Consider the following 26,970-nt stretch of genomic DNA (forward strand, 5'->3'; position numbering starts at 1 on the left):
AACATTGTTTGAATTATATATGTATAATGAGCATTACACGTATATTAAAGTTAAATGTAAAAAAATCTATGGAAAAAGTTGGTTTACTGGCGGTACACGCAGCAACACGGAGAATACGCAACTGCTGACATCCAGAACTAAGCAAACGATCCTGCTCTCATTGAAATACTGAAATATTCAACGAATCTCGTGGCTGATAGCTTAAGGAAAAACTGTCTTTCATTCTCTTACTAAAGAATTCTTTGATGTGCCGCTGGCATTAGTAGATGAATTAGCGCGACATATTACGCCCAAAAATCAAATTACTGTCACGAGCATATACGTAAATGTAAAGATGTATTTATTTATATTCAGTGTGGTAATTGAAAAATTTCGAATGGGAAAAGAGACTTTTCCAAAATCATATGTATCAGACACTTCTCTCAAATCATGCATATCAAATCATAGCATGCCGATGGATATGAACTCTGGGAAGAAAACTTTGTCTCTTACTTTTACACTACACACCCATCGGGAAGATTCAGACTTTATCGGAAAGTCACAAATCAACTTTTTGTTTTTTGCTTGATGTATGTCAAGCCATACATGATAGTTTGTGATTGTTCCTGTATGCAAACTCGAACCTTACAGAATAATAATAAAGTGAAGGACGAAAAGAACCCTCATTAAAAACGATCGTAAACAAAGGGTTTCATAATTTAACCACTCACCTTACTCGCCTGATATTGCTACTTCGAATTTAAAGACACCGGTAGATACGGCCAATGAAAATATTTATCTTGACATCATAAAGGCTTGTGCTGATCCCTCAATTAAAATTCTTGGACAAATACACCACACGAGTGAACCTTATCAGCATAATACTTATCTTGTGGACGTACGAACCACTGTTGGTTTCGTACTCCTTGACTTCTTTGTACGTACGTAAAGAATTTGCAGTGTGAAGAACGAAGGTCATCATGGATGACGTTAGCATTCATAGGATTATTTTTACGATACTCATCTGAACTTTGGATCAGCAACTTCTTATCAGCCGAGCAGAAAAGAGACGCAAAATATTTTGCATCAGTTGGCAAACTGTAAGACCATCCTCCGAATGAACATTATGTTAAGAACGCCCATGAATTATATGATCTATTGCTTCTCGCACAGATGGATTGGACTACAGTGGGATCCGAACCACTATGTGCTTCCAACCCCGCGTTCCCTTGACTGCAAAACGACGTTAAAAGTACGAAATCGGGGATGTACAGTCACCGACCAAAAATGGAACACCTAGATTCTGTAAGCCGATAAGCCAACTTCAATAGCAACTTTTTCAATAAGAATTTTGGCTATTGCCGTGGAGTTAGGCAACACACACAACGCATTGCAGGCAATAGGGTGTTTTAGAATTTTTATTGCCGGTGACTGTACAGGAGGTGTTCAGGAATTTCGTAAAAATAAGTTGTGCTCTCTAATTTAGCATTCATATTTTGCCACACCTTCCGGCCTTCGACATGTATATATTTTAGGAAAGCCTGGCCACCCCCACCAATTCACAACCCTCGGCTTGGCACGCCACTGCTACCATAGACATTAAATTGCCCCAAACATAAAAATTTGTTCCCTATATACAGTTATGAGTGCAAGCATTATTTGTACTTGTAACTGCTTACAACCGATAGTTGTAAGACATCTTCTGTAGCCACTTAAATATGCAACTTAAAAGGAGTACCCCACCTCGTTTCTTAAATTCGACGTCCCTTTTGAAGCGGGGGCCTATGATGATAAAACAATAAAATTTTAGACCTTTCCAGGGATTCAAAGTCAGAACCACTATTTTGCCATTGTGGTATGCTATTCACTACGCCACGCAGGTTAGCTAAGTTTTTGTTATACATTAGTCCCGGTCATTATTTATATTAAACACTGCCAATGTAATATATTCTCGATTCGGTGTTACTCTACAAAAATCACCTTCCAGGTGTAATTACTGAAGCTGTGGTTAAGATTCAACGGAAAATTAGTGCATGGTTCAAAAGTTATCTATCATAATAAGGCAAATCTTTGTCTAGTTCTTGAGAGTACGAGCAATTTGAATGAGTAGAATTTCCACAAGATTTTTGAAAAAATAGTGCCAAAGTTACTCATCTCTTATTTCCGTAAAGTCATAGCTGAACAAACTTCAACTCGTAAAGTCAACGACAAAGATAATGGTAGACAAATTGTCCACAGCTATTTTCATTGCTTTATTATTCTACATCCTGTGTTGTTTTAAGGAATGAAATTACGTTGGTTCGAAGCAGGCATTGTTCTCTGCTTATTAACGTCTTTATTCCAATTCATGGTCATCACATTGTGTCATTCAGACGGAATGAAAATGGTGGTGCACAATCCGTCTACTGTTTCTTTCGCCCTTGGGTGTACCACCAAGGTATTTTGAGTGATGACGTAATAATGATGGCGAAAACAGAAAAGCATCCCATAATATCAGTTTTCCAACGCAAGTTGTTTATGTTAGTATAGTTTCCAAACTTTTTAACACTAGGGTAATACATTTCGTTGCGATAAGCTTCAGGAAAAAAACGGAGGGTTCTGACAAGCTGTTCACGTCCACACCGAGCTACAGAATGCAATTGCGTCACGAATGCAGGTGACCTTGAAGACGAGACGAGTCACTCCTGAGAATTTCGATACAAAGCTCATCTTGGGAACGAGTCTGCATAACATTTTACGACTTCGTCGTTAAAAATAAAGTTGCATTGAAGGCAGATATGCTGCATGTACGGGATTACGTCCTTTAATGGTAGCTAGTTGTGGCAATAGCTGTCCTTATTCTCAACGACTGCCTGACTGTTATCTTGTATAATGCACGATGTTCATGGGAAGGGCAACTGCTTCATTAGGACGAGGCAACAAGTGAAAGGTACCGGAATGTGAATTTGGTCTCTCAACCGCATCAATGTCTGTCTGGCTTCCTATGTAAAGCCAGTCTCACACGGCACATGCAGTATACGTATCGGTCCTGAATTTAGAGGATAAAATCCAACTTGTTACTTCATATATGTGTAACAGCTAGGGGTATGCGGGACAGAATTTTTTGGGGCGGGAAAGTTTTTAAATCCCGACCTTCGGGACGGGAAAAATTCGCAACTTCCCGAAGCTCTGGATATCTCGAATTCTACAAGTCATTTTCACTTTAAGTCATTGTTTTTGCATTTCTAGCACAAAAGTAACAATTTTCGATAAGTTCCAGACATTTATAATGCAGAAAACGTCGAGAATGAACGACTTTTTAAAATGACCATTCGGTATTTCCAGACTGCTCGGGATCCAGAAAAGTCGGGTTCGGGACGGGAAATTTTTTTCCCCAACCCGGTCCATACTTTTCGGGATCCCGCACACCCCTAGTAACAGCCATGGAAGTTCGGGGTCCTAGGTTCGAATCCCGACTTGGGCATGGGTGTTCTTCGTCCCGATCAGGACTCAGTATGTGTGTCGAAGTGTTGCCCCCTCAAAAAAATTTCCTCGGGTTGCCCACCTTTCGGACGTCCATGGTCCTCTATTCAGGAAGCCAAAAAAGTTCGTAAATAAATAAAGGCATGAAATTACCAATCCGAACTTAGAACTAGATGTTCAATTGTTTATTTTGGTGTGATCCATTTAGTTTATTTAACTTTGCTTTCTTCCCCATTGGCTAATCGTGAAGATGAGAATGAGTAAAACTCATATTCAAGTAGCTGGTACAGTCGCGGACACTGCCACTTGTAACGATTCCATTGAAAGTCAATGTATTCATTACAAGCCGGCAGTGTCCATGACTGTAGGGCTACGCCTAGATATGAAGATTTCAGAATAAAGATGGGAGAAATGAGGTAACTTTTACAAATTATAGACTATGTGCACTATTAATAATAATAAAAAAATCAAAGGGTACCGTTTACGACCCCCAGTAGAGGCACATGGTTCGAAACTAATTTTAACCCCAATTAGCCTATATGACAAAAGTAGACAAAGTTAACCAAAGTTTTTAAACATATAAAAACAATACCTGCTTGTATGTTTTACTTGCATGTTTACGTTTGTTCTATTTATATTATACCTAATTAATCTAGACGGGCAATAAGTAAAAATTGCTGCGGTAAACCAGGCATTTTTTTTCTGTATGTGCTACAGTTCTTGTACTACACACGTTCGAAAAGCCGGAGGGACTTGTGAATCACCCTATATAGAAACACATTTACGTGGACTTTCCCATTTAAGCTAATCTCGACGGGAGCACTTCATCTCGGCGAACTCTTCAGCTCCAATTCTCTCTGGATTTCAAGGGATTTACACCTGAAATGAGCGATAAGCAGTATCTGTCCATTAGCAGATAAAGAGAAGCTGCAACCCTTGAGAGGGGATATCAACTTTTAGTTTTATCGGCGAAACATCTGCAAATTGCCCTCCCAACAGCGCTGTCAGAAATGAAAACAAAGCCACCTTGGTGGCCGAGCACGTTGGGTTCTCGATTCACATTATCGTGAAGATACTGAAATGGAGTCCCGGCCTGGAGAAGGGTATTCCTCTGTGCTTTCTGTTATTTTCTCCAATGGAGAGTATCTCTGGTGGAATGGTTGGAGAAGCGCGGTACGAAGAAGAGGTTCAACGTGAATCCCGGATAAGGCGCTGTTGTTTCATAGGTTCTTTCATCAATTCACCACTCATCTTCATCGTCGCGATTAAACTAAATGATAAGAAAAGGAAACAATCAAATGTGGTTAACCATATGTTTTTAATATCCAAGCTTCTGCATCAAATCCTTGTTAAAACAACCATTGTATAACGTAAATGTGTATGTATTCTCAGAGACAGCCTTTGACGACCCTCGTAAAAATATTGAGAGTTTCGAAACAAACAAAAAAAAACGTTGCTTATGAGTTGGAACGTTTCTTTCTCTTCACTCACTGGGCAGGATGAGGGTCGCCCTAGTAGACATCTGGCTATAGTTTCCAGAAGAGCGGAAAGGGGTCCCCCTCCCAAGAAAGATTCAAAATTATTATTTTAAGGAAGATAGCGGAAAAGAGGAACAATAGTGGCAGCGTTTTCCACTGTCAACCGTGGCACGATCTGCGGTTCCTGCAGGAAAGGGGATAAAACAGGGTCATCTAACAATGGCAAACACTATATTGACTGAGTAAGGCACAGGTTCTCCGGAACACAAAACTGCATGGACACGACATTGTTTCACAAGTGCAACATAATAATAATAACAAAATTCCACACACAGACACACATGAAATTACTTGAAGTGGCACCTTCTACCCTCAGATATCATCTTCACCTGTTCATAGATACAGTACATTTAATCGCAAACAGACAATAGCAATCCGCTTATCAGAAGACGGATTTGTGACACTAGCCAGAGGCAGCTAATACCCGCAGGCTATAATCACACACACAATTATTCACGGGCCTTAACTACCTTACTGCAGGAGCTGTCCTTAATGACCATCGAGTCCTCCAGTGTTACTTATGTCCCACATTGTTGCGATTAACCCAAAGGGGTACAAAAACGACGCAAATTAATCAAAATACAAGTGATACCCGATAGTATTTTCCTTTTACGAAATTCTAGTTCAAGCCACTGTTTAAGGTCAATCAAATGCGTTATATTTCATGCAGGCGCGGCTCGTGCATAATTTTTCTGGGGGTTCACCAAAATTATGCAAAGTGGACTTATCTAAACCTTTTGAGACACTACACGCTTTGGTTCGTAGAGATAGTACTGGGAAAATTATCAAATTTTGGCCGGTAGATTACTCACAGTTAATTTGCTCTATGTTCAGATAACAGGGACAGCACCAAGGAGTGTGTGTGTCGGGGGCGATCATTTTAATTTAAGATTTTCGTATGGTATTGTATTTAGGGGTATCTCAGAATTCAGAAAATATTCTCGCCTCAATTTTGCCTCTTCCACTCTTGCCAACTGTTTTCTGGTCCCACCACTGTCAAATAGACTATATTATTGGAACTGGATCCTGAACCTACAGTTAAAAATACAAATCTCCGCCTGCTAAAATGAGTATCAGTAATCGAACCCAAGACCCCTTGATTACAAGATAATTCTTATATAACTATTCGAAAGTATATCGCTAAATCAAAGCGATTCGATTCTATTCTATGCAATATGTTAACTTCTCGCACAGCAACAACTACACACCTTCCAATACACAATCCACCTCACTCCACTCAACGTATCACCACGCCAAATATATTTCAATCACCAGCCACGCACTTCAAAACAAACTAACAAGTATGGAGACAAAACCCAAACAACTTTTTGGTCGTCTTCTGACGGAAGTGCGAAATGCCTTCATTGTTAGGCTAGGCTTGAATAAATAGCACATATTACATTTTTGGTCAAGCACGGTAAAGCCCCGAAAATTGTAGTGTATATATTCTAAGACAACTAAACCTAAAAAGCCTAGCTGTCAACGAAAGCATTTAGTCTGACGTAAGAAGACCAAAAGGTTGTTTAAGTCTTGTCCGATAAGCTACCCCTCGCCCTCGTGCTATTTTTGACTTTTCCGCTCCTTCCACCTGAAGTGTTTCCATCTTAAAGATGAAAACTCTGAATGTGTAGGCAAGTTGTTTTCTATCATATTTATCTTATTTGTCCCATCATCTTTACTTCTAGCTTTCGTTTGGGATCACCTCTACATTTATATTACACCCTCTTCATTAATCTAATAAGTCTTGTAAAATATAAATAATACAAAGAGAATGCCAAATGAATTCAAATTGAAACAGATAGTGCAACACTGGAAGAGAGACGAGCGTGGTTCACTCCAGCTCGCTGGTGATCCTACGAACTGCGCATGTCCGTTTTGACGAGACGACCTTCCTGGAGTCTCAGACTGCATGTATTTTCGCCATATGTACGCGTCGAGCTTCTGCTAGCCGTCCTAAGCTTTTAGCATGGTAGGGATTGGCTTGCGGAGGTTCAGCGGAGGCTTTGCACGAAACGGAACTAAGCTGCTCGTCAAGTCAACCTTGCAGCAGGTTTTATGTATCAATCCGCGCGAGAACTGAGCTCAGAATCTTCCGTGCCAGTCTTTCCTCAACCGCCGAGCTGCTTACATCGCAGACACTGAGAAAATCCACAGTATTGCCAACCGCACAACACATCAAAACCCGCATGCATGTCAAGTGGAATGTATTTTTGCTTCTCTTTGTCTCCTGAAACATAAAATTTTAAAAGTACTTTCTGCGCATAGATTATTTAATAAATGTGTCATTACTTAATATAAATGCGAAATATCTTCGAAACATGAGAGCGTGTGTGTATATTTCGAGCACGCAAAAATAAAAATGAACAAAGATAAAAGTAAACAACGATAGGCCCTCTTGAATTTAATGACAATTTTTTTTTTTTTGGTTTAGAAAGAAATACATTTATGAAAAACGTGGTTGCTTCGTCCGCAATACATCCGTTCCTGTAAGACACACGCAATTCAAGTTATACCACCAAAAAAACATGATTTGTTATTGGTGATATATACAATCAGGTGCATTGTCTGTCGCTATTACTCTGGTTTCAATTTATGAATCACTTCACTAAACCAGGATTCAAATCTTGGTCTGTCCATTTCTTGCGGATAATCACCCTTCCCTTTCTTTGCGCGGAACAGTAAATATGCACCTTCAACAAAGCTTTCATTGCCGCCAGTGGGTGAAACAATAAGCCTCCCCCTTCCCCTCATCGTTGGTTTCTTCAGCCCTGGCGTGGTTTTGCATGCTGGTATCCTTCCATGTTTTATTCCCCCTTCCTCCACCCACCGAGTTGAAGTCCAAATAATAAACATGTTTCTTCTCACTGCGATATCTTTTAATACCGCGGAGATTCTTTTGTAGTCAAACAACAAACAATCGTTTCCTCTTCCTAAACTCAAACAGCAAATCATTCAACACCCGTGATACAATTCGTGCGCACATTGACGGCAAATCACCTCACGCCCTGTTTTACTTTGATCTTGTTGCCGCAAGGAGGATTATGCATTCAAAACAACTTGCTTGTCTTTGAAGAAAATTTCCCTTCGGACGAAGTCCAAAATAACATTAGGGTAAAACCGCGCGCTGAACAGTAGATTCAGCCATTCTCGCCGCTCTACAATAAACATAGGGTTAAAAGAGTGGGATGTGCAACACTGGTATCGCCGATTGCACGCGTTCTGCAACGCATTCAGTCTCGCTCGACTCGCTCTAAAGTTTCAGTGTCTCTTCAACGCACTACACATTGCAGTTGGCGAATCTACGGTTCTAAGTTCGTCTGCACAGTGATTGCAACCAATTAAGTCCATACCTGCTAATGGATGTACTATTTTGTCTGTATATTACAAATTAAATAACTGTTTTCTTGCAAGTATGCAGTTGTGTCGGAATAGAACCCGTCTCAGTGGAACTATGTTCTTGCGCGCACGTTTGGAACTACATATGCGAAAACCTGCTGCAAGGTTGACTTGACGAGCAGCTTAGAGGGGAGCTGAGTGGCTCTGGCCCGCGGTTTCTCCTTCTCACTAAGAGAATTTGGCACTCTACGCTTATGAACATCTCCGTTATTGTTTATTTTGTATATTACTGGGGGTTCACTGCACATTTGCGCTATACAGCCAACTGCGCCTGATTTCATGTTAATTATGGGATAATTTTTATAGAGTAGAAGTGGCACGCTCCTACCTCCCTCAGAAAAATGGCTTATTCTAGTTTCTAGAAGAAATATTTTAACTTAAGAATACATAACGAATTAATTGTTAAGTACCACATACAGAATTGTGTATTAATTTAAGAACTTCTGGGAATGTTGTTCCCCATCACGTTCTTACCCACTTTTAAAAAAATCTGGGATCACCATTCTTTTTCACAACCTGCCAGTCTTGGTAATGTAGTGGGAGGGGTGGATATGCACCCCAGCACTGCCGTTAGCTCCCTTTGTATTAGATAAAACTATTTTATATAATTTGTATAGAGTGAAGAGTGAAAATGTAGACAGCAGATATTAATTTGTTCACAACTTGGTGAAGGATAAATTCACAGAACATGAATAGCAACTATTACATTTCTTCATCTTGTTTATGAGCCGAAGTCTAACTAGTTGCAATTGTTTAGAAGATTCTCTAGACTTTAGAAAGTTATTTCTTAGGGGAGCTTCACCTAACTGCACCTTCGCTGCCTCCCATTTATACAGAAATCTGGGACTTTTAAGTCATCATCCATATTCCTTAAACATCTGTTAAAAGTCAAGTTTTGAGGAGGGTAGTTTTATTGCTCCCGCCAGAGATAGAATGTACGGTTATTGAATATTGCGCATTTTTTCTTGTATGAAATAAATATCTGTACATAAGGGATGATGTCAGTAGCAGTCAATTAACACTTCAAGAGATGTTTTAGAAGATATAGTAGAGAGAAACTGTAGTACAGGGTCAACGAAGTTACCAGTTGTTGTTGTTGAGGCCAGTGTACGATTTGTATGATATTCCTAAATTTTATATTAACTTAATGAGACTCTCCCACCCCCACACATAATATAACTTAATTTAATACTGTTGAACTTTTGAAAAATTGACTAGGTTTAGAAAGCCACCTGATAACACATGACCCCCCCCCCCCCAGATCAATTCTAGCTACGGCCTGAGTGGAAGGGCAGTGAAGTATTTGGAACATTTCTAGTTTGGGGGGGGGGTCCTGTAACTTCCTTCTACACATTGGTAAATTATATAACCAATGGCGGCGATTAGGGGCATTTCCCCCAAAATTTTGCCCCCTTTGTGCTAAGTCCTGTCTACAAAGAGAAAGTAAACTTCTCTTGCCCACCTCCAGTTTCGGTACCCAATCGCCGCCACTGCATATAATTTTCCAGCACAGGTCCTGAATTAAAATCTCAAGTGGGGCATGGTTATGTATGTAATAGTTGTTTTTTCCTCACCCATTTTAAAACATCGTTAATCAAAGTACAAAGGGGAAAAAAGTTACGTCAAATGATAACATGCATATTCACGTCACGATTAACCTAAGTATATAAACAAATGTCATTCAGAACATAAACGTATAAACGTCAAATTTCCTTACAAAAAAAATAAAACAAGAAAAAGTTCAGCACTAAAAACGACTCAATCACATAAAATTCCACATTCTGAATGTGTTCGTTTCTCACTACCGAAAATCTCGCTCGAAAAAACTTGCTCGATGAATGCTGAATAAGCTCCACTATGAAAAATTCCCGAGTACATATAATGAATTATGAAATTATCAAGTGGTCTATCTAAATAACACGCAGATATAAGTTCCGCTGCGTTACGAGAAAAAAAGACGATCAATCATCTTACCTGAGCATATCCTTTATGAACACCGGTTGCTCCAACTGCTTTCCGCAACTCGTTGATGTCAATTCTGCCATTTCCATCAACATCCAGTCCTTTGAACAATTTCTCTAGCCTCTCTTCCTCTTCCATGGGAAGTTCATGGGCATAATGAGATGGTGGAGCTTGCTTGTTGTTTTTAACCATGATTGCTAATCGAAGGACACTATTACATTCACAACTGTCACTTAAAAATCAACCGTCACATGTAACACAACACTTTCCTCGGGCATCCCTTCCCACTCGACGAAACAACTCCCAACCCAAACAAGTACTCACGCGATCCCACGGCCCGCACTGCGACGTGCTACCTATTCCTACTCTGTGAGCATCAACGCCATCTGTGGAGAGAATTATCACTTAACACACAGCCGATGCATTCAAGGATTTTAGTAGCAAGAACAGGGGCGTATTTCGTGCGTAGCATTATGTATCGAGAGGGGGAGGGGCTGCAACCCAAAATACGCAAGCGAAAATGTGGTAATTAACATGCAATACATGAAAGTATAAACTTATTAACTTCTCTCTCGCTGCTAGTATCTGGCTATCTAAAACCAACAATACATAAGTGACCTTACATTTGTTGAGAGCAGTGGTGTGTCCAGGATTTTCGAAATGGGGATTACGTACACTTTCTTTTTTAGTAGTCAGTCCTCATTTTGCCATCCTTTCCTGCCTTTGACCTTTTTTGTAATACTGGGCCAAATGACCCCACCAAGCCTCCTTGAGCATGCTACTGGGTAGGGGGAGCAAAATCCAACCCTCAATTAAATTCTCGGTGCATGACTGCTAAAATCGAGAAGCACTGTGCAATATTGCAATAGCTCAGTATGTTGAGGGAAATCACATTAATAAATTAATCAAATTAATAAACTTACCTTACTTAAAGTTGTAAATTGTTTGTTTGTTAGGGTTTTAAGTCCACTTTTATGACAGATAGGCTAACTGGACCTCTAATTTAAAGTGGCAGCAGAATCACTATGTGCATCCACCGGTATCGAACCCAGAACCCCTTGATTATAAGGTGACGATATTCAAAGCTGTAAATATTTGTTGATTTGGATTGGTAGTAGCCCTATGAAAGACTTTACATTCTCTCATTTCTGTTAAAACCAAAAACTTCCAAGTTGAAATTCCCAGGTGAGGGATGCTTTACACAAATGTTGTTAACTGGTGGGATAGGCTCCTATCCCCACTGGACTAAACACCCAGAATGTAAATATAAATTCTCTTTTTATGGGACACAGTCATTTGAGTGGCTGATATCTCCTCCCAATTGAACACCATCCTTTGTGGTGGAATAGATAGAGTAATGCTATACAAAGCCAGAGGATATAGCTTTATAATTTGGCGCACACAGTAGATGGACTACATAGAAATTGAAGCAAAAATTGCAGGCTCCATGCATGGACGTCCGCAGGATTTTCTCCAGGGTGGGGCAAACAAGGCACATTTTCTCCAATAATAGTGTTGTTCCCTCAAAAAAATTGCTTACATTTGAATTTACCATGTTCTTGCAATAATTAACACATATTATTGCGGCTGAAATGAAATTGTGTGTGAAATATATAATTTTTGGTTGACTTTCATTTTCCAGGGAGGCCACGGCCCCCCCTTCCGAACGCCCATGGTTCCATGGACTCACACCCAGGTATCTGGCATACCTTATTATTGCTCTACCAACTGAGCGAGCCCTGCTTTCACCTAATTTTATTGCTTCTGCCACTTTACCTGCATGAAATCACCACCGTCTGTGATGCCGCTTCTTCAAATCCAGATCAAGAAGTTATTGTGAAAACATAACATGGAATATTGAAGCTGAACAGTTGAAAATAAGAAGTTTGGACTTCCTCATGTGACTTCCATTAGTTGCCTATCTCTCACATGAATTTTATTAATTGGCAACTACCCAACATGAAAAAAATCATGTGAAATTTGTTTACAAGTGTAATGAATTTCTTATCAGTCCATGGGATGTATTGCTTAATTATCCTTACTCATTGCTGAGGGGGTGGATTATGTTATTAATTATAACTGCCTTCTTTTTGAGGGATCAACATGAAATATGCTGTTCTATTTGCTCTAACATTCTGACTAATGATACACTATAGTACAGGGTTCACCTTCAATTTAATAAACTCAATTCACCGACTTTCCAGATTTCCCAGCCCTTGAAAAAAACCTTTCTAGACCACCATGTAATGATTTATCACTAAGGAAATGATTCTAATTCCTATTTTTTTCTTGCTTTGTCCTACATGGATGCTATTTAGAGATTCTTGCGTTTCATGTACACAGTATCCCTCTACTGAATTCTATAGGACCTAGAATGCCTAAAGCAACAATAAATTCCTATAAATGCCTAAAAGCACTGTTAGCACCTGCAAAACTTATTTTAAATCTTTCACGTAAACTTAAAAATAACTTTTATTAGGAGTGACCCTTAATTTCCAGCACAAAGATTTCAGACCATTTAACCTTCAACGAATCTGAGAAGCAATGCAACAACAAGGGGTGTCAGCATCTCCTCTGTGCAAAGTTCCACTATCTTTGAACCTGCATCACGAAATTGGAAAAATGTGTGCAAGACTGATTGGGTGAGGCATTCTCCGTTGTTGAATGCTGTCCATCTCAGGCAATTGAAGGACTGTAGGTGTAGCATGCCGAACGAAGATGTAGGTTGCTTTGGGACAGAACCCTAGCTACAAATTCATTCAGTTGTTAAGGCACGACTGACATTATTCCCAGTCTCCAACAGTATAAAGCACAGGAAGATTACAAGAATATGCTCGTCTGATTGGCTGTTTCGAGCATCTGCTTTGAGGAGTAGGAAAGGAAACCACACAAGTGACCAATCACGTCACCTACTTTCCCCAATGACAATACAGTCTAGGCGAGTGTTTGGCTGGAAACCAACTGCCCTAGTATAGTGGCCGTTTATTGGGTAGAGACGACCACTAAGAATCTGTCTTCAGTTTGAATTTTGAGTTGCTTTTTTTTAGTCCAACTCATGCACAGATAGGCTAATCAGGACTGGACCTACAATTTAAAGTGGAGTCCTAACTACTATCCGTCTCCACCGGGGTACCAGGATTGCTACTCTTCTAAACAATTAACAGTCTCTTGGATAAGTGCAGTGTAGTATTTGGAGGGGGGGGGGCAGTAACTTCTTTCAACACATTGGTAAATTATATAACCCTTGGCAGGAATTAGGTGGACATTTTCCCCCCAAATGTTGCAATTTATGACCCCCTTAACGCTAAATCCTGTCTACCAAAAGAAGGTAAACTTCCCTTGCCCCAGCCTCCCAGTATCCTATCTTTATTTCAATTCATTGGCAACACATTGTGTAATTCAGACCGAATGAAAATGGTGGTGGACAATTCGCCTACTGTTTCTTTCACCGTTGGGTGTACTAGCACTCTCTCACAGATAACCAGAAGAAACTCACCATGGAGAACATTGAAAAGCATGTGGTGCAACTTCAAAATATGATAAAGATTTTGTATTGGACAAATTGTATATTCTTTATAATCAAAGAATAGAATTTACAAACACCTGGAAATTCTAAAATTGAGTTTATCAAGTTCTAAATCCCTCTTTTTAGCACCTAAAAATCCATTCCCTATTTATCACACTTAGAAATTGAGGCTAGGTCTTCAATTTTTGTATGTTAATTAAATGAATCAAGTTTGTTCAATATTGTTGAAAATAAATGATGAAAAATAAAAACATTTTTCTGCAACCAAAAAAAGGAAACTCTTGGGAAGAAAAATTTGAGTTTTCAGTTTCCAATACTAGCAAGAAAGAAAACCAAAATTTCCTTGGCTTTTCAGGTCAATGGAAACTCTACGTATAGCTATATCTACAAATCATATTGGCCAGAAAGACAAAATTGCATCCACAGAATGCTCACTCTTTCCAAGATTCTGTATATTATTGGAGACACACATACAAATTCAATTATAAACTATTTTCTTTTTTCAAGGAATACAAAAGCTTGAAAACTGCTTTGGTTGTGTACTAATGAGGGTCTGGCAACTAAACCCATAGCATATAATTTATAGCTGTCCTTGTGCAAGTATATTTCTCCACCCATGGGTTAAGTTGCCAGTTCTACAACTGTCTACAATATCATTCTGATTTTTTATTGTTATATTAAGGTTATGTTTTGACTGTTCGTATCTAACCTTTAACATGAGCAATAGGATTCCCGAAGAATTGAATCAACTGAGATAACATCCATTGCAGTCTAGAACCTAAAACAAAACTGAATTTTGTTTCCATTGTCTGCTGCTGCTTACTGTTCCTTGCTGAATTTTATGATAATAATCCGGGACCCCTCGAGTTGTAGCGCACTGTGCTAACCACTCCACCATGGAGGTTGACTAAACTTCTGACAACAGGTAAGGCAGTTAATAGGTACAAGGAAGAAAAATATCAGAGGAAATGATATATGATATGCAGTGAAACCTCGATTTTACTTTTTTCAGAGAACCAAACTGCAAGAACTTAAAATGCAGGAAAATGTAAAGTCAAGGAAAATTTTATAACATTTTGCTATATTTGGGTCTGTCAGGATTGAATGTATAATGCAGGAAAATGTAAAATTCTGGAATGTAAAATCGGGGTTCCACTGTAATTATTATTACATATGTTGCCATAACATTGTTAGAGTGCAATGACAGTGGTTCCGCAAAATATATTTGTGTTTTTTTTTTCTGATGATAGTCACAAATTATACACCATCTGTTTATGGGCCAAATTCTAAATATATATTTTTTAATGTATTATAATATTTTTAACTATCTGGCACTGTACTAGATGCTCTTCATACATGGCTGAACATGGAAAACGTAATTGAAACAATAGGTAAAACTTTGGAAGCGAAAAATTGTACAAAACCAGGAGCTCGATAGCTCAGTTGGTACAACAATGGCACGGTATACCAGAAACACAAGACACCAGCGACGTCATCAGTGTTTCAAAAGTAACAGATTCATTGCAGCAACACTGACCAGACATAATTCTACGCAGGTAAAACAGCGCAAGTGAAAACAGTTGGTAGAGCAATGACATGGTTTGCCAGAGACCCAGGTTCAAGTTCTGGTTTAGTCTTTTTCTTTCTTTCTTAAATTTATAACTATAAAGTTCACTGTTCATATAGCACTGTGCCATGAAGGCACATTTAGGGGATGTGGGGGTAGTGCCCCCTCCATTCTCGATCTCGTAGTACATCTCCTGTGCATGGCAAATGTAAGGGAAAAATTCAAAAGTAACAAATTCGGATAATCCCTACTTTACATTCCCAGAATTTACATGGTTTCAGCAACGTAAAATGTTATAACATTTTCCTGGATTTTGGTCTCCCTAAAGAGATAAAAATAGAGATTCATCTGTACTTGTATCATAACTACGATCACCCGATTGGCCAAAGAAGATACTCTCCTCACAAAAAGTTTGAAATATTGTTATATTAGGCACAACAAGTTTGGAATATTATTATATTAGGCAATAGGTGATAGGCACGGCAGCATATGTCAGCGAAAAGACTAGAACATCCACCAGACAGATACCATGTGTTGTTACATTCCAAGGCCATGTCTATCACCTATTGTCTAACTAACAATTTTCAAAGCTTTTGTGAGGTGTATATAGAATGGAAAATAAACACAAAACATGGTAATCAGAAAAAGAAACACTTATGTACAATATATGTATATATATATTTATATTCATATATATATATATTTCAAGCCACCAAATTACAGAAGTGATTAATATAATCGGTAAGGTAACATGTGCAACATGCCTTCTCATACATAGTATTTCTATATTCGTAACTTCTGCTAACCAATGCTCATTACTTCATGTGTGACATTAGGCGTTTATATGCATTCATAACCCTTCGACAACTGTGATGCCTGAAATAATGATGCGAAAAAAGCATCTACAGTAAAATAAATATATATCTGGCCATTGCACATTACTGCTGGAAAACCAAATATGTAAGTATTCTAGATTCTTTAGCAATCATTTTCAATAAAATGTTCTGTACTTTAAAATAGTGACATCAATACATTTTAAAATGTCAGAGAAAACATTCAGCTTGATAAAACTTTAGGTTCAGGATTTTTAATTTTAATCTCTTCATATATAAGTGTTCTCAAGAATTATCTAAGGTGCTTTTCCTTCGGTCATTCCCCCCCCCCCCAAAAAAAAAAGAAAACCATTTACTGCTAGCACAGAATGCATGGTCTCAAAAATACAGTAATATACTGTGTGTGTGTGTGTATGTATATATGTGTGTGAAATGACAACTTCTCTCTCCTTGTATTTTTCTCTCTCCTGCCTTATCAATGGATAGTTTTGTGTTGTTAGTAAATACCATTTCAAAATAAATATGATGCACAATATTTTGATAGAAAAAGAAAGAAGAGTACATATTCACTTGTCTGTTGCTGTGTATCATGACTGATCTGTAATCATAGCAAACTTGAAATAAAAATTTAAGAATTCATCATCGTTCTTAAATTTGAAGTATTTTCTGATAAAAGCAACTGTAGAAAAGTTGATATTTCACACCATGTATTTGTCAAAAAAAATTAAAAACAAGCTATGTGTTGCAATCTTAATTGATTCTCCAAAACAATAGTGTGAAGAAATTGGCTCAATTCAAAAATGAAGGTATAATCATTATCAGCTTGTCCTTTTTATGCATATCCTTAGGATATATTTGAAAAACATGAGACGAAAATTACCTACTTACATTCCGAAATCTTCCGTTTACCATATGGTAGCATGTTCCACTCAATCTACAGTATTTTAATGATTTCTGCAGCCTATTGTTTTTCTTAAAATACTGTCACTATAATAGAGTAATCTAAGAAATATTTTTAGCTTGACTTGCCAACTTCCTGAAATGTACATGAACCAAATTCTGCAAATAAATGCTCTTAAGAGTTTTATATATAAACAAAATAGCTATACAATTTCAAGCACCACAGTTACATACATTTACATTTTAACCACAGTATGTGCAATATCATGAACATCTGTTTCCTTCATTTTTGGATACATCAATCTTTGTTCACTCTCTTTTTATACCGCTTCGGATCAAGCAACATGAATACTTAACTCTCTTCATTAGAAAATATAAATACCAGTAAACACAGTCTTCTCCAAAACTTGTTAACAGAAAAGTCACCAGAAACTTGTCTTGCTATGTCACCTATGCCCACCTAACGCAATTCTGTACATGGTTAACACGAAGTCACGTAAATTCATAAATCTTCAGAGAGGAAGATTTTTCCATTTCAAAGTCCTGAGGGGGAAAAAATTAACAAATAAATCCACAATGTTCTTCCATTTTTCATGGATGACAAATCCTGCATATTATATTATAACACATGATAAATTATGCATTTAGTTTTTAATGAAGGGAATGTAATAGATGTAACTTTCAGAAGCTTTTTCCCCAAACAATTATTTTGCAGAAACTAAGCAAATATAAAACCAGGTTTCGAGCCTATGATATCTACGGAGGTCTATGTTCTGATCTGGTGGTACGCCATACTGGGACCTATTTATTGATGATTATTTATCATATCTCATGATGTTTTGAGTAGTTCTTGTGAACACAAGAACAAACCCACTTCAAGAGTACTGGAATCTTTCTTCCCAGGAAAAAGAAGCAGTGTGTATAAGTATGAGGATATATTCACTTGAAATTCAAGTACTGGCACAGAAGTTCCCGTAAGTGTATGAGCAACACACTAAAACCTAGAAAAACATAGGTAGTTCACATATCTTGTGATATATATATGTGTGTGCTTACTGTATTATGACATCCATAATAGTTTGAAACTGAAATGTGTAATATTATTCACCAATATGGCTTATATTATTAACAGAACATCGAATTTCATCACTGCTATTTTGTATATTTCGTATTGTTTCAGATAATCTCAAATCCTTTCATTCGACTTAAGGGAGATTTTGAAGAAAAATGCACAAAGTCAATGCAATTGTTGAAAACCAAAATGGATTTTAGCCAAGGAACTAATTTTAACTGGGCATATCCTAAAAAAATCAGGGAAGAAAGTCTAAAGAGCTCTAAGTAATTAAAATCTTCTCAGATTTTAAAGAAATGTAAGAAAACATGAATTAAGTTATTTCTCACACACAATGTTTCGCCATTTGAATGGGACTGCTTAATAATGGTCATATGGCATTTAACAAATGAACACTTGGACAACTTTAAGCATTCAACTTGGGACGAATTAAGGAGTTAAGGTTAAGAAACTTAAATAACACTATACATAAGGCACAATATTGGCATTATATATTGCAAGTCTGAAGTAACTTCTCAAAAATAAAGAACCCCCTTAAAAATGATTTAATTATATTTAAAAAAAACTGAAAATATTTTTGTACTTATACATTATACAAGTACACCATTTAGCTTTTGATTTTGAACCATCAGACATTTTGAAACGAAACAAATCCACCTCTCATTAGCAAAACAAACAACATTAAAAAAACAAGCCCTGTGATGCACTCTATAAAATGACACAGTGCAATTTGCACACTCAGAATTCCATGGAACTGTTAACCTCAAATACTTAGCAACTATATAATAGCTGACCATCTAGTTCCACAAAGTTATTGCAACAATTAATATCTTAATTATAAGCCTTCAGGGATTGTTTTCTCTTTTTCATTTTATTCAATAAAAAAAATCCTTCTGCATTCTCTAATAATAAACCCATCCTCCTGTACCATTGTGTAAGCCATGATACATCAAGAGCACACAATACCAGTGACAATAACTGGACTATCTCTTTTTATTGGTGTAACACAAATTGATTACTAACACTTATGTTAAAGGTACTATTTTTTTTTAACGTCTAACAAATGCATTCTTCTTGATTTATTGTTACCTATGTATCACAATGATGCAATATATTCCACCCAGTGTACAATACGTAAGATGAGGGGTGTAACTAAATGCAGACATTGCCTGCCTGTTTATATACCTACATGTATAGATACTATGGGATGAGCACCAATCAACACCTGAAGAATGTTCCCTTGCTTACTTTTCAGTACAGCAATTATATACAACCTGTGCTCTGATTATGCACCTTGCGACAAAAAACATTAAAATACCTCTTCTATCAGAAGATTGCTGGTCATAATTAGTATGCCACATACATGGACATGTGAACAGGAAAAAAAAAACACCTTTGTATTCCCAACAAACAGTTTAAGTAATCGCAGGTGGATCCAGGTTGTTTCTTAAAGGAGGCATGCAGAAATGCAAAGATTAAAATTTTGATTTTCAATTGGCCATGACCATTCTCTCTTGATAGGGATTAAATTTTCAATCAAGGTATTTAATATCAACAGTAAAACAGACAAATCTTCTTACTATCCAAGTATGATTTGGTTTTCCCAATGAAATGAGTGTAATGTTGTTCTTAGAATTTAAAAAAATTAATATAGTGGAGAAAAAAAAATAGCATTTTGCTGTTTCTCCACTGGGAGAGAGAAAAAGAGACATGGTTAAATTGCAAACGATACCCTAATTTTCCACATGGTAACACATGAACACCACCACTGTGTTTTGTAACATTTAATTTGATATTTTAATATAATTAATGTGGAGTGTTTCACTTATGTGTGTATATTATAATGGTTTATGCAATTAATTTTACTGTTTCAACAGATGGTGGTCAAGATAGTGGTTACAATAAGTGTTCAAGAATACAATAAAGAAAAATCAGTTTTGAAAGTGGCACTAGACTGCCTCACACAATTTACAAAACAGGGTTCAGATTACACCACAGGGGAAAAGTTTAGAATTGCAGATAGCCTTACTACTCTGTAACATTGAAGTATGCTACTTCAGGGCCCCTGTCCCCATTTTCCCTTCAAGTTCACAGTGTGAACATACGGGGAAACACAAGTATTCTAACTATATAAACAAATCAACCTGTTGATGATTGCGGAATCCTTAGAGTATCCTGTTTCCATCCAGCTCTCACAGATGCACTCCTGGGCGTTGTCGGGAACAATAAAGTGACACAAAAGCAGCAGTCTGTTAAATCTATTTCACAGATTATCAAAACAGCCTGTTTCTTTAAACAACTGGATGCAACAGCTTGATCGAAACATTCAGGACACGAAAACAGTCCAGGATCACCAGCAAGTAGAAATCTCTCCTTATAATTAGTGAACTTCATTCCTCAATTTTCTTCTCCCATGACAAGAGTATTAAATTAAATCAACCTTTAGCCCTAACATACACTGGATCCACCCATGATTACAATTAAGGAACTTCATCCATACACGCTTCAATGTATATCACTAATATACACACACACACACTCACCAGTATTCACACATGTATACAAAAGAAACTAGATATATATATATATAATAACTGTACAGTCACAAGTTCCAAGCAAAGAACTATATGCACAAAGAACATGTTTAACATGCAAATATTAGCTATATAAATATAGTGCTGGCAAGAAAAATTACCCACACTTAAAGTCATCATAAGTTACTGTTTCTACGCTAACACAGTAACACAGAATGCCACAGTATGATACCTCACGGTCCCGGAGAACATAAAAAAAAGTTCATATTCAGATGAAAGACCACGCCTACATATAAATATGAAAATAACAAAAACAACATTTACACTTCTCAGCCAAAACCATAAACATGAATTGACATATGGAATTTGTTTAAATATCCAGCACAATGTATATTTTACATTGAAATCCACAGTTTCCTTCTTTTAAGTGTACAAAGATCTGAGGTAAGGAACAAACATATATATGTTACAAACATTAGCTAAAGTGTATCACACTGTATTGAACAACATTATTTTCTACAGTAGACCGTTAACACTTAGCTTCATAATTACTAAGCAACAGACTTTGTCGATCTGAATTAATACAACAATCTGATCCAATGTAATGGAATGAATCTACAACTTTTACATTTCACATCAAATAGGCTGTACAGTTTACTCTTTCTACAGTTTACATGAAACCTGATTCTAAGAATACTCTCTTAAAAAAATGTAATTGTACCTTATATGCTCAGAAGGGAACCTGGTGTTTCTTTGGTTTATCTGCATGTACAGGGTGTCGCATAATTTTTTTTTTTTTGTGATCAATGTAGATAGATCTGGAAATACATTATGACAGATACATAGAAAAAATGCTGCGTAAGATACCAACACATGTAATAGTGAGATTATGAGGACATATCCAAACAAAAAACTATCTTCCAGTTTCCCATTTTTACATCACTAAAAATTTCTACTGTATCATGTTTTTCCTACCTCATCTTCCCACTATTACACATAACTGATGAGGCATTTCCCCTCAATTCTGTAACAATTAACTTCCAGATGCTTTCTTTTACTCATTCTTGGCCACAAAATATTTTCACCTAAATTTATGGCACACAAGAACACTCTGCATCATAATTAATGTTCCATTTCATGATATTTTTCCTGTTTTCTTTAAAGTTAATAAAATTAGAAAAATGTATCATTATAAAAAATATATATATATTACTGACTCAGTACAGGATTGCTATGGAATCATTTCTAGCACATACCTCGCTTATACAAGATCAAATTAAACAAATAACTCACCAATTTGGTGAAAAAGTTGCAAACACTGATTAAACAGCATTATTCCAAGATTTCTGTCAATGCAAAAAATTTGCATCAGATAAAACAAGGCAGAAGTTACAAAAGAAGTCTTTGATTTCTCCTACAAATCTAATAGTTATATTTCTTTATTTTTTTTAATGTAAAGCTTCTACCCATTTCACACACTCTCTCTCTTTCTCTGTGTCAAACAATATGTTCACAAAACTAACACTGCAAAGCAATTAACACTAATTTACAATTATAACATGATTGTTTAATTGCTGAGTGCCAATGAGTGAGTGCACAAAAGTGTTAATTGCATAATTTCTGAATAAAAACTAATTATCATCTTACAATTTAAAACCTGTATTTTTCCATTGGGAACTGAGTAAGTCTTTCTACACAACTGAAAAATACGAATTCTATAATTATCAAAACTTGACTGCATATTCTACGTTTGCAAAAATATAGTTTACAGAAATCTGTAACTATGTGCATCATTTGAAATCCAGAACGTTTACAAAACGTAACAAATAACGAGAGTAAGATATGGTTTGTTCTCGAATGTAGAACTTCCTGTAATGTAATATCCTTTATGTAATTCTAACATTTCGGTTTGACACAATCATTGAAACATTACTGGCAGATTGTGATTATTGTTGTGTGCACATTCTAATTTATTTCTTACTAATGTTGCTTTAGATTATTCTACACTTCGGCTTCTCCAAGTATACAATTATTTTTTTTTCTGAAAGTTTAATCTACAAATGCTTTGATATGTTAGAATAATTTGTTATGTGAGAAACCTAAAAGCTTTTAACAAAATATGACTGAGTTGTACAACAACGAACTGAACAAAAAAGCTTTTCCTTTAAGAAAATATGGTTTTGATTGAACATTATAATTCTGCAATGTGTGTGGGAGTTTGTAGCACTGTAGGAGAAGAAAGTACACTGTAAATGAAAAAAAAAAGCTAGGTAATAAAAACCAGCTGTAAACCTAATTTGTCTAGCTAATAAACACCAGATGTGCCTGTTTCTTTTTTCAAACTTAACACTAACATATGTTTATTGCACATTGCATACATTTTACCCCCCTTCCTAAAAGGTTACAAACATTAACATATTAAATACCATTACATAATTACTTGTGCACTACATCATGTGTTCATTCAGATAATTATGCATTTTTAGTGCAGTTAAATTCTGAAACATATTGGATGCACATTCATACAAAAAAAAGTGCATATAATGAAAAATATTTTATCCCTGATGAAACACTTTGGTTACTTAGGCTGAAGAAAGGGTGGAAAAATAAACATGTCTCTATGAATGTATGTATGTATGTGTGTAGGCAAACGTACATTAACAATGGAACATTAATGTTCAGAGTGTTAACATTAACACTCTTCTTTACTATATATGTGTGTGTGTGTGTACACACAAGTGATTACGTAAATCTGTACGTGGCACTAACTGTAGTTTCACAAAGATTTTGGAAGTTGTGATACAGAGAAACAAAATAGCTTTACATATGTTGTTTGCCCCAACTTGAAAATAAATACTGATATATAATTGATTCTATCTTGGTGTTCACACAATTGTGCCTATATTTAGCAATTTTTAATAAATTATTGCAAGTTCATGACTCTGAATTAATCATGACTGTGCATATATGCTTATTTTATTAATGATAGTAAATATGCAGAAATACTGTGACTGTTACAACAGCATTTATAAGCCAGGTTCAAGGTCATTCGGAAATCTTATTATTATTTTTTATGCATTGTTAAATGAAAATTACTTTATTCCGCAAGTATTTAGAAGTAATTTAAAAGCACTTGTCATCATTTTCAGCTCCTTACCCCCTTTCCGCACCGACATACACACACTGTGGGGCCAATCACACACACTGATTCAGTGTGTTAATTCTTGTGGCAGGTTTACTAATGAAACACACACACTATTTATAGCAGCTTATCTGTAAAACCTTCTGAAGATTCTAACAAGTACTGCCAAATATCCATAACACTACTTGCAGAACTAAAGGCTATTCGGCGAAAGAACAAACTTCAAAATTATATTTTTGTTTTTTCCGTTGAAAGCCAAGTAGGGTCACACGTGAACCGATGAACCAATCGGCTTGGTCCAGTTGCCATGGTGAGAGGAAATTTTCGTGGTATTCTGCATTGCCAAATTTTTTCGTATTGAGTCTTTTTTGAAACAGGGAGCACCCTCAACAAGGCAAAGCCTAATGGTTGCCACCGCATAGCAAGCGTATGGGTCTCAGATTCCCTGCATCTCCCTGAAACGCGAGTGAAGGGTTCATGTTCACAGCAAAAGGTGTCGTGTACGACTGGACAAAAATCAGGCGTGTAGCAACACTGTTCTCCCTCCCCTCCCCGTTGAAACTCCCACAACTGGAGGCAAAAAGTCTGGCTTTTCTGAAGTTTGTTCTTTGGCAGGTCAGGCTTAGTGGAAAATTGCATTTGCTTTATCTTAAGATTTATCTATCTATCTCCATAAGATAGCCTAAATAATTTAGTTCAAAACAGAGAAAATTGCATAAAGAACAGTAGTTCCATTACTCACTGGGTTCAGAAACCAATAAATGTAAATATATTGTGAATAATAAAGTAAAAGAATAATTTGCACAAAAAATCATTACACAATTATCAGTCAACATTTATCACCATGAACGATATTGATAGAGAGTTATTAATTTTAAATGGAGGAAAAATTTTGCAGATTTGAAGCATGAACTTTTCTGCATTCAGAAAGAGAAATAATAGACATTCTGAAGAACGTTATCATAGGGAATAAAAGTACTTGCTCTTCAAAGAATGACATTAAGTAACAAATTGACTAGAAACCAAGAGTAACAAGTTGCAGCAACTCACATATGTATTCGTGGACAATATTATATTACTAAAAACTGCAGCAAACTGCATGTGTATTATGCTAAATGTTTATCCCCTAGCTGTACATACACACACACACAAACAATTACATTTAGCTCAGATAGCAAAGAAATAATGAAAATATATATAATATATATATATATCTAAATATATATTTTAAAATTGTACAGTGTTCATAATTTTAGTAAGTTTCATTATACACCAGGTTCCCTCCACTTGTCATATTTCTACAAATGCAGTTCGAAGGTCTCTCCCACTATAACTGGAAGAATCTATGATTAAGATTTGGGCCTTTTTTTTAGTTCTTAAATAGCTTCAATGTTTACAGCAGCAAGTGTGAATGTCAAGCACTGAAGCTTTTAAAAAAAGGATTTTCAAGTCAGACTTCTTTTTTGCACTCACTTATAAAAATGTATCTACAAACACAGTAGTAGTAGAAAAAATTATTAACATTTATCTCAAAAATAATTTGAGGTATTCTTACGAAACTATATAAACACGTGGCAGGTAAATCTTTAAAACAAGTGACTTTTCAACTAGTAAAAAGAAATACATATTTGCTATGGAAAAAGAGGTTCATAACTAATAATGACAATACTTACAATGTAAACTGATTTAAACATAAAGATAACTTTTCTCCATTATACAGATTAAGATGACACGACAGACATTTTTTACCATGTCTGCATTAGGCCATTCAGGTTATGGCAACGTAATGATGCACAGAAAAACAGTACAGCATAGAAGTAAAAATTAATTATTTTTTTTTTTAACAGAAACCTCGTAACATGAATGAAACAGTGGTACAGAAAAGAATAACTGACTTATACGTCTTGCATTAGAAAAATTCACTTGCAAATTGATTTCATTATAAGGGTCACATATAAATTTATAAATGTTAAGGCTACCACATAGATCACAGAAACATTTCTGCAACACTGTATTTGCATTTCTTTCTCTTTACAGTGCATAAATAAAAATTCACTAATTCTTGTTCCTCTTAATTTCTACATATATATGTGTATATATACATATATAAAGATTCACTTCTGCATTGAAGCAACATTCATACACATACACAACAACACACTTTTACAATTACTAAAAAAACCATGTCCGCAAGCAAAATCTTGTGAACCTCAAGATTTCACTTACGTTACCTTTTCTTTGTTCCTTTCTCCATACAAATGAAACACTTTCTTGATGCGAAAAAGAAAACAAAATCACTACAACCCATTGGGTTGATAAATATAACTTGCTGTCAAGGAGAGCAACTTTGAAGACAGGCGGCACATAGTGTCACTTCTTGCCAGACTCTTCCTCGCTGGACCAACGCTTCTCTTGTTCTTCGAGTTCGTACTCCCACCGGAGCTCCAGCTCTCGCATGTCATTTGCTATTCCCTTTTCGTAGGAATCCTCCTAGAATTAAGTAGTGAACATTACAAATAGATAAAGCATTCCCCATGTACACTGCTGTAAGGCATGGGGGTCATCAGGAGGGAGGATGGAGTGAAATGATTTGCTTTATTTTACTTTGCTTTTGTGCGACTTTTGGCTAATTTGCGAAGATGGGGACGAGTGATGATATGATGAAATTGATGAATGGACACTCACAAACATCCATGCTCAAGCTAGGATTTGAACCCAGGACCCCTGGCATCGTAGCGCAATGTGCTAACCACTCTGCCACTGGGGTCAGCAGGATGGGGTGGAGGTAGAGGCTACACACATTCACAATATCTAACATTACGGAGGTGATGTCAGCACCATGATCCAGTCACCTTTAACCTACAGAGCTGCCTCATACAGGAACATGATCTGAACAATTCTCACCTGAAACCAGCTACCCCAGCAGTAACGTGCACTGAGGAGTAGCTAGTCTAGCACAGACAGATCATGAATCTCACATTTCGAATTATATTCAAATCACAATATTTATTGTCTTGTTAAAGCCACAGTTCATATGCAACACTTTCTTTTCCACGTGC

The 26,970-nt window shown here is 36.6% G+C and overlaps 2 protein-coding genes across 4 annotated transcripts in view; both read right to left on the bottom strand.

The window, feature by feature from the left end:
- The window catches only part of LOC145998888 (mitochondrial adenyl nucleotide antiporter SCaMC-like), a 100,921-nt gene extending 90,241 nt beyond the window's left edge, over window positions 1-10,680 (bottom strand). For both annotated transcript variants that reach the window (XM_083135603.1, XM_083135602.1), the window contains exon 1: window positions 10,350-10,680. In XM_083135603.1, coding sequence (XP_082991729.1) covers window positions 10,350-10,529 — 180 coding nt within the window. In that variant the 5' untranslated portion in view covers window positions 10,530-10,680. The remainder of the gene's footprint in view (window positions 1-10,349) is intronic.
- Window positions 10,681-25,739: 15,059 nt separating this feature from the next.
- Window positions 25,740-26,970, bottom strand: part of roq (RING finger and CCCH-type zinc finger domain-containing protein roquin) — a 62,352-nt gene continuing 61,121 nt past the window's right edge. For both annotated transcript variants that reach the window (XM_083135607.1, XM_083135606.1), the window contains exon 18: window positions 25,740-26,401. In XM_083135607.1, coding sequence (XP_082991733.1) covers window positions 26,282-26,401 — 120 coding nt within the window. In that variant the 3' untranslated portion in view covers window positions 25,740-26,281. The remainder of the gene's footprint in view (window positions 26,402-26,970) is intronic.

This window comes from Lepisma saccharinum, chromosome 14 (genome assembly GCF_977018435.1).
Source record: "Lepisma saccharinum chromosome 14, izLepSacc3.1, whole genome shotgun sequence".
NCBI lineage: Eukaryota > Metazoa > Arthropoda > Insecta > Zygentoma > Lepismatidae > Lepisma > Lepisma saccharinum.